Raw genomic sequence first — 9,237 nt, 5'->3', positions numbered from 1 at the left:
CTTACGTACGCACAAACGAAACTAAAAGGAAAACAAACTTCTTTTTTTTTTTTTCAAAGAAAGAGCTTCACGAACAGCTCGAGGAGCAGGTGAAGTTGTTTGCCCAGAGGTATGAATGCGGACAGGGAGGAGCAGGAAGACGAACTACTCGCCCTACATAGCATTTTCGATTCGGAAGAATTCGTCCGGGATGAGTCGAAGTATGCCGGAGAAATCCGAGCGTCGGTTGAGCTGCCTGCAGGCTTTACTGTGGTTTTGAAAGAAGGTAAAATGCCCTCTTGGGGAACAGCTTGTTATTGACACAAATATTCAGCTCCATTAGGCTACTTATGTAAAAGTAATTATTTTAAGCAAGTTGTACTTTGAAGTTTTAAAAGTAAAACTATACTAATGCAGAAAGAATGTACCCTGCAAGTGTTTGTTTACAGCGATGCATCATTTTGTGAACAGCATTTTATTGCTGTAGCTAAAACTAGTTTGAGCGTCTGTAATTACTTCTTTAATTAATTCGTGTAGTTAGGTCACAAGAGTAAGCACAGGTCTTGAGATGATTTATGGTTGGGGGAGGAGATTAAAAAAAGAAACTGTTTTCTTAATTTTTTGTGAAATACTGAATGATTAGCTCTACCTTTGAGATCATGAGATACCCGTGAAAAGTGTGAGGGTAAATGTGTCTTTGGTGGAACTTCTAACAACTCAAAAGATATCTTAAACATGATAAAGGGCCCACTCCAGATGCTACCTTTTTGTAAAATGTAACAAGTAAACAGGGTTGCTGAGCACTGGTTTAATTATCGAAAATGTATTACATTCTCTAAGCCTATTATATGCATTTGAAATCTTTCTTCCTAAAATGAAGAGAGGTGTAGAAATACAAAGTAGCATTATATGTATTCACTGAAAAAATGGTGTGTATAGATTAGCCCCTTTTCAAAACCAGGGATGTTTCTTTGAGTGTCATCTAACTCGTGTTTTTTTCACCTCAGGTGAAACAGTAAGGCAAGATGAGATCTCATTCCTCCCTCCTCTGCGTCTGACCTTCGAACTCCCTAAGGACTACCCCTCCTCCTCCCCTCCCTCCTTCACTCTCACCTGCAGCTGGCTAACAAATACACAGGTAACCAATAGAAGTAATATCGGTTAATTAATACAGTATCTGTCACATTTACTACCAGAGAGAGATGACTGCAGATTGCAGACGGCCAATAAAGATTACATCAGTGTATTTGCTTTCTCCTCCTCCTGCAGCTCTCTGCACTGAGTGATCAGCTCACTGATCTCTACCTGGCCACTGGAGGCGATGTGGTGCTCTTCTCCTGGGTGCAGTTTCTTAAAGAGGATGCACTCAGTTTCGTGGACATCCATTCTCAGCTGGAGCTCCCATCAGATGAGCACAGCATCGTACCAGACCTCTCTGCGCCATCTTTGGGGGATGGAGATCCGACAGGGATTCCTCCTGATGGCCAAAACCGTTCAACATCAGACAGAAGCAGCAAAGACTCTCAGGAAGATGAGGCACAAGACCAAAACAATTCAACATCCTACCTAGGCAAAGTCGGCCAGAATGGTTTAGACTCAGGCCTTGATGAGAAGCCTTCTACTGATTCTAACCAAATATCTGAAGCCTCAGATGAGAGGGAGGCCGAGCAGACACTCGAAACCTCAGAGTTGAAGCCTCCTCCATTGGCTGAGTCTGATCAAAGTGGCGAGGAAGATATTTTAAATGGAGGCGATTCTTCAGCATCTTTATTGCCTCCTTCTACCTCCTCACAACCACCAGATCCAAGTGAAGAAAGTGGAGCTGCTTCTCTTCCAGTTGCCCCTAAAGATCCCCCTCAAAATGAATACCAAACCCCCTGCGGTCTCTCTCTTACTCCATCACAAGCCCTCCTGTCCGAGCTGTTGATCTACGATGCCACCCAGAGACAGAAAGAGTTTGCCACCACAGTGTTCGACTGCGGCGTGTGTTATGTGGGCTGGCTCGGTTTGGATTGCGTGCAGCTCCCCGGGTGTGGCCACATCTTTTGTCGGGCCTGTCTCGGAGTGTTCTTTAAGGTCCAGATAACAGAGGGGAACGTCCAGGGAGTCACCTGTCTTGACGCAGACTGCTCTGCCGCCCCTATACCTGCACAGGTACAGTCCTGAGCTGTCTGCCTGTTCTCTCCTATTAATGCATCTTATTCATGAAGGTCTTATTGTTGTAGTGAGGCTTTGGGATGCTGTGCAGGAATGCTTAAGTTTGTCTTTGTAGTACAGGGCTTTAGATATAGTGGTATGAGTACAATTCAAGCAGCCATTAAAAGTAAAAGGCCGGCATTCAGATTCCTCGAGATGTAAATAAAGGTTGAATGAATGCATGAATGATTGACTGGCGATCAGTCCAGGGTGTACCCCGCCTCTCGCCGCCCAATGACAGCTGGGATAGGCTCCAGCCCCCCACAACCCTGCACAGAATAAGCTGTATAGTTAATGGATGGATGAATTTATGGTGTTATATTTGCTTGTTTGGTAGGTAAGGAGTTTGGTCGGAGAGGAGCTGTTCAGCCGCTATGATCGTCTGCTGCTACAGATGACTCTGGACAGCATGTCTGGTTTGTTTCTCTGAGCATGTATTGAAAGCCTTTACTCATTAGAATGACTAGGAATAAAAAACAGCTAATTAGACTAGACAGAAAGAACATTTTAGTCACCTTTTTATTCATAAAAGCATAACCCTCATTTCTCCCCCATTCTTAGATGTGGTTTACTGTCCTCGGCGTACCTGCGGTTTGGCCGTCATTATGGAGAAGTCCAGCAAAGCGGCGATGTGCTCCGTGTGCAACTTTGCCTTCTGTGTTGCCTGCAGAAAGACCTACCATGGAACAGACGACTGTGAGGGAGAGAAGAACACAAAGAAACAGACACAAGAAGGACCACAGGGCCAAAATACACTGCCACAGTCACAAGGTACACAGGCATACAATATTCAGTAAAATGTGCAACAGGATGAGTCATGCAAATTTGATATTTGAATATTTGAGGCTCTTTTTGTGTGAAAGAAAATGAAAAGATTATATATTTGTTAATGTAAAGATATCATATAAACCTTTTATTCTTTTTTTTTTTGCATACATGTTTCAGCATTTTTGGAGGATTGAGACGTACAGGAAAAGCTCAAAAGATTAGTCAGAACAGTTGCTTATGATTTGCATTTCTTTCATTCTTTAACTCTCTCATAAATGAAGAGTTATAGAAGATTCTATTGCTTTCTTAACAGGTTAATTGTAGCAACCTTTGATCATCCTTTAATTACAGTCCAATTCTTTCTTCTGTGTGTGTGTGTGTGTGTCTGTCTGTCTGTCTGTCTGTCTCAGAGGGGCTCAAGGCTCTGTGGGACGACTATGCCAATGGCAGTAAGATGAGGAAGAAGGTCCTGGAGAGCAGATACGGACGCAATAGATTGCTTTACACTATGGAGGAGTGTCTGAGTGAGGACTGGATCGCCTTCAACAGCAAGAACTGTCCCTACTGCTTCTGCAGAATACAGGTATTTATTTATCTATTATAAAATGTAACGTTCTAAATGTTTGAGACAGCTGTGTCTCTTCTAACACAGATGTTGTTGTGTTTGTGTTGCAGAAGATTAGTGGATGTAACACAATGACGTGTTCTAAGTGTAGACGGCGGTTCTGCTGGGCCTGCCTGACCAAGCTGCCTGAAAGTCACTCACACTTCAGTGACCATCCCGACTGTGTGTCATATTTATAGTCCATCAGCTATTTTAGAACCAATGGAATTAATTTCAATTAAATGTTCACATATAATGTTTTCAATTCTGTTTGACTTTGACGTGAGGCCAAAAACACACAAATTAGTTTCACCGTCAGAAATATTTCTTTATATCAGTGTCAGTTACACCGTGCGTCATACCGTGTCGTGACCAGCAGAGGGTGCTAAATAACAAGAAACTTGGTCACAATCCAGTAACTTCACAAGAGATCCCCTTTTGAATCGATCAAGAAATCGATTCACATCAAAACTTTATCATTTGCTTTGTAACAATCAAACAGTGCATTGGTGAAATTGAAACGTTACATGGTATTTTGCAGCTCTGGATGCAACAATGAATAATCTATGAGAGAAAATCGCCCAGTGTGCCTTTTTTAAAAAAGAGATTTTAAACCAGTCACAGTACTTCCTCCCCAGTTATGATTAGGGTTTCTTGTCGGGCTGCTTCTATCTTTGACAGCATTTTTTTCCTTGATTAACTGATCAATTCTTTGCTCTATGAAATCATCTATGAAATCATTCATCCATTTCTTTGACTTATGCGAGGCCAGGTCGCAATGGCAGCCGGCTAAGCAAGTTCGTCATTAGTTCTCAAAGTCTTGTGAAGTCAGACCAACAATCCAAAACATAAACATTTTCCGTTAACTCTCATTTTTGACAAAAAAAACCAAATAATTATTTACATTTAAGGCTGAAACCAGTAAAGATTTTGCTTGTAACTTTATGGACAACTCAGGTACGGGAAATGTTGCACACATTCTATTCTGTTGATCAAGTGATCGATTAATGGGCTAATTGTCACAGAAGAGGTACTGAAGGAGTCACTTCTAAAACACTCTCAACTTCCTGTGATGTTGTATTGTTGAAGTTTTTTCTTACTAATAACTTTAATAGTGCAATACATTTACTTTATTATTATAAAAAATCTATAAGACCAAAGTGGGCTTTAAAACTATACTAACATAATATATGAAAATATTGTTAGGTATAATATGTGCAATAAACTTAATGTGGGACTGTAACCAAAGTGGCTTTGTGGGTTTATTATTGAGTCTTAAAAAACATCAGTTATTTGATTTACTTTGTGATATTTAATGTTGGACAACTAATGAAAAGCATTAGTGGTCTTCCATTACCATTACTGTACAGATTTTATACATCTTTATTATATATTTTTATTGTTTTTTATTTCTATTCAAGCTCCTCAACATTAGAAGTGATGCTGTTTACTGTTTCCTTTTCTTATTCTATCCCTATGTTCATTATTCTTGCACAAAAACACCAAATTCCTAGTATGTGTTAACCTAATTGGTAATAAACCCAAATCCTTAATCTCCTTATTATCATGGAAATTACTCGCAAAGTCAGCTGCTTTTAGGCTAAAACGCTGCCGTTTTATGGGAGCATATTCAGCCCCGTGCACAGAATACTGCATAAACGTTTCAATTCCGTTTATAGGGCACCCTGCAGGTAGATATCAGGAGTTTTCATCTATTTTGATTTAATTCCTGTTTTAGAAATGTTTCCCTCCCTTCCTCCACTGTTCTGCAATAACAGTGGAACAAAGACCAACGTTTTATGCCCCACGGCTGCTTAAGACACGATCGGAAATCTGCAGCTGTCTTTTGTACTGAGCCAAAACATACTGAACCTCTGTGTGTTTGTGTGTGTGCGCTTTTTGCTGTACCTCTTCTAGGAAAATACCAGTTACCACACAGGGGTCATTAATTCCTCATAAATGCCTGAACAACAGTTTGACTTACTGACCCGTTGTCCTCTGTTGACTAAGGATTGGCCGTGTTTTTTGAAGTTGTCAAGCCATTTTGATGTTAATTCTGAGATGTAACATACAAATGAAAAAAACGCAGACAGACAAGAATATTATCATGAACAAATAAAGCACAGCAATTAAATTAGAAAATACAAGGGGTCCCAAATCACAACAAATAACTTTTAATGGGGTAAAAATAAATAATCTACCACACAACACAGCTCTCCTCTAGCTTTCTGTGAATGTGGCTGCAATCAATATTTTCTGTAAGTGACAATGAACAATGTGACAATGGTAGAGGGGTTGCTCGTACAAGTCCACAGAGAATTATTGGTGCAAGGCCATTGTTCTCATAGCCCTTTACTCCCAATGGTTCAGAACATTTCCCAAAGGACCAAAAACCCATTTGTCTGACAGCCAGTTATCATAAAAACAGAAACCCAGTATTCAAAACCCCCATAAAATACAAAAAATAAAATCACCGCTCCCATGGTGCTGTCCATGGTGCTGAAACAGAAGGGGCTTGCTTCTACTTGGTTCGGACCCTCATTGACATGATGCATTCCCCAGCACCTTATCCTAACTCAACCGTCTGAACTATCTGCCTAAGCAATCAAATGGGACATTTTTCAGACTGTTTGGGTCTTGGAATACTGTTCATGTTTTCAGTAAAACAGGCTGTTGGACGCTTAGGCATTCAGTCCATATGGAAATGTTTTGGACTATTTTTCAGAAAAATGGGCTATCTGAACAATGGGCTGTTCTCAAATTACTACCTGAATCTGCAGCTCCCCTCAGCTGTATTCAAATTGTACAACATGGGGCAGAATGATGAATTTAAAACATAATGTAGTGAAATAGTGTTTGGAATAGTGGCTTCAAAATGCATTTCCCAACAAACAGCAGTGCAGCAGCAGCAATGATTGTCTTTTGTCATGTAAGCTCTGACTCATATCTAGAACATGCACACGTACATGATGTTCCCTAAAGATTTGACCCAAGTCACCAAGCCCAGTATTATCCCCTCAGTCATATTTATTTTTTAAAAATCTTTTCCTTGAGTGTATTTCCAAGATTATTTTGACACTTGGTCTCCCTGATAGGTCAGTTCAATCTGATGTTCACCAAAAGAGACAATTAATTTCATTAGTCACAGCTGTGCTTTCCTTAAGGAGACAAAGAGGGTTTTTCAGTAGTGATGTTACTCGAAGTCTCTCCAAACTCTTAAGGAACAATTAACCATATATGTAAGTATATATAGAAGTGCTTTCAGGCAACTTTAAGAGATAAGGTAAAAAAAAGTAGTTGTAGTAGTAGTTCTGCAATTGCATGTTCTATTTGTGGCCCTACATATGTTTAAATGTTTTATAGTTTTTTTTCTATTAACAAATCAAATCTGCGAAAGACATATTAAGGCTCAGGATTCATATTTATATCTGAGTGAAGGAGACAATGGTCAATCATCTGCATGAACTGACTGAAAAAATATTAAATTAAAAAACCCTGAATGAAACAGGTGCTGTTTTCAAAACCACCAGCAATACCCCTGCAGCATTTGATTACATCAAATTGTGCAGAGGAGTTATAAATGTCAAGTTGCAAAATATCCCATGTTATATGATGTGTTAATGGAAATGTATGCGCATGAATAATATTTAAAATACACCCCTGATATTAGAACAGAGAGGAGTATTAAACCTTTTATTCAGCAGCTTTGTGAGTATGCATGTTGTAACTCTAACAGCAGCTGCACATTTATGCCTCCCTGGTTTGAGTAAGAAACCCTGGGGACTAATTTGCCCAGCTCTTACAATGACTACACCATTAGAGTACCTGCATACAGTCATTAAAAAGTGTGCCCTTTTGTGCCAGTACTCCAAACTGGTGACTACTGGCCCAATTCAAGTGCTGAATTCGTAGTTGCAAATAGAAAAGAATCATCCAGTGGCAGGACTCCAAGTTTATGGATCCTCACTAAAAACTTACATAAACCTGAGGCCAGAACAACACATTTCAGGCAATCTGTTCATGAGGTTTGTGAGATATCCTGCTGACAGGCAAACAAACAAACTACCAGGGGCATGAGAACAGCTTTCTTGGCAGAGGCAATTTGAAGAATAATGAGTAATTCCTGGCTATCAGTGCAGAGGAAACTAGGCTATGTAGGGCGTCTTCTCCCTGTGAGCCAATAACAGCGTCAGCTAACAGAACGGTTATTTCCCCTGGAGCGGTACGAGCCGAGCCTTGGAAGAGAACACATAAGACACACATTCACTGAAATAATCATCAACTCAGCTTGGATATTAATATCATCTGCACGTTTATTCATCTGTCAGAAAACACGCACACACACACACACATAGCCTCAGAAATCAGTACATCAGTCGTCCAAGCATCCATTCAGTCAGTAACGGTATATTGGCAACATTGTTCAGAGGCACTGAAAGTGTGCTGAGGTTTTCACAGGAGAGTACAGGAGTATATACTGTCCTGCAGGGGCTCTGCTAGGACATTTGGGGCCCCTGACAGTGGATGGAGGTGAGGGGTCCTGAATTCAGTCAGTGTACAAGATATACTCAGTCTGTAGACCAGGATACATGGGCTTTTATGTCAGGCAAATCTAATCTTTTCTCTGTGTTGTGATTGAATAACAACACTTGAAATCTGGAGCTGGAGAAGAGGGAAAAAAACAATACATGCAGGCAAAGCAGACCGTTTTAAAGAATTCACCATATTCAGATAGCAGCCGTTTTCCTCTTACCTCTTGCTCAGGGTGGGAAGCTACAATGCCGCAGTAATGTCATACTGCTGTTTTAAATTTTTTAATCCTTGTAAACATTGGGAAACACAATAAGATTACACAATATGATAGGAAAGGCTTACATTTCTAGCTGACAACCATGTTAGCTGGCTAATGATAATGTAAATAATAACTAATGAGTTAATGATAACTTAATAGGTACTGACAGCCAAGTCACAACAGCTAATGTCAGCATTCACCCAGCTAGCTAACATGACCATAAGCTAACTAGCTAATGGTCATGTTAGCTAGCATATGGTAATTTTTAAGATAATAACTTGTGAGGTAATAATACTTCATAAGGTACCAACAGCTTAGTCTCAACAACTTATGTTAGCATTCACCCAATTAGCTAACATTACTATTAGCTAGCTAGCTAACCTGACTGTTAGCGAGAAACTCCCACCTTTCCCTTAAAAAAAAAAAGTGAATGTTGGCCTTTTTTATGCTTTATTGAAAGAGAGGGGGGCAGTGGATGGTGTTGGAAGCACGGGATGAGAGAGTTGGGATCACAAGCGGTCATATGAGACACACGATTTAACCGCTGAGCTAAACCAGGCCCCGGAATAGTATCGTTAGCTAGTAAGAGGTTTGATGCTAATGTTAGCTGTTGGGTAATGGAAGCTAATGGGTTATCAAATATGCTGCTTTAAGTTAAAATATGGCATGATGTCCCTTTCGATTTTAACCATCCATTGTCACTTCTGTTCCTAATCAATCAAGACGCAGTGAAATGACCATGACTTATAAGATCCCTGCACTTTATGCAACTTGCAACCAGGAATACAGCAGTACGACATCATAACAGCGTCACCCCCTGCGCCTGACCTCAGAGGAATATGGCCACCTTGTCAATAGGCTATGGTGTTTTGGGAAATCGACTTATCTACACCTTACT

General features: G+C 40.3%; 1 protein-coding gene across 1 annotated transcript; it reads left to right on the top strand.

Annotated features, from left to right (window-relative positions):
• Positions 1-4,777, top strand: LOC138607594 (E3 ubiquitin-protein ligase RNF14-like). Its single transcript, XM_069680229.1, has 7 exons — positions 1-265; positions 987-1,117; positions 1,249-2,133; positions 2,513-2,591; positions 2,737-2,946; positions 3,354-3,526; positions 3,619-4,777. The coding sequence occupies exons 1-7, from the start codon at positions 112-114 to the stop codon at positions 3,745-3,747; spliced, it is 1,761 nt and encodes a 586-aa protein (XP_069536330.1). The 5' UTR covers positions 1-111; the 3' UTR covers positions 3,748-4,777.
• The last annotated feature ends 4,460 nt before the right edge of the window (positions 4,778-9,237 follow it).

Source organism: Semicossyphus pulcher, unplaced genomic scaffold, assembly GCF_022749685.1.
Source record: "Semicossyphus pulcher isolate SPU_LCO1_2020_fin unplaced genomic scaffold, fSemPul1.0.p SCAF_4, whole genome shotgun sequence".
Taxonomy (NCBI): domain Eukaryota; kingdom Metazoa; phylum Chordata; class Actinopteri; order Labriformes; family Labridae; genus Semicossyphus; species Semicossyphus pulcher.
This window is presented reverse-complemented; position numbering and strand designations above follow the sequence as displayed.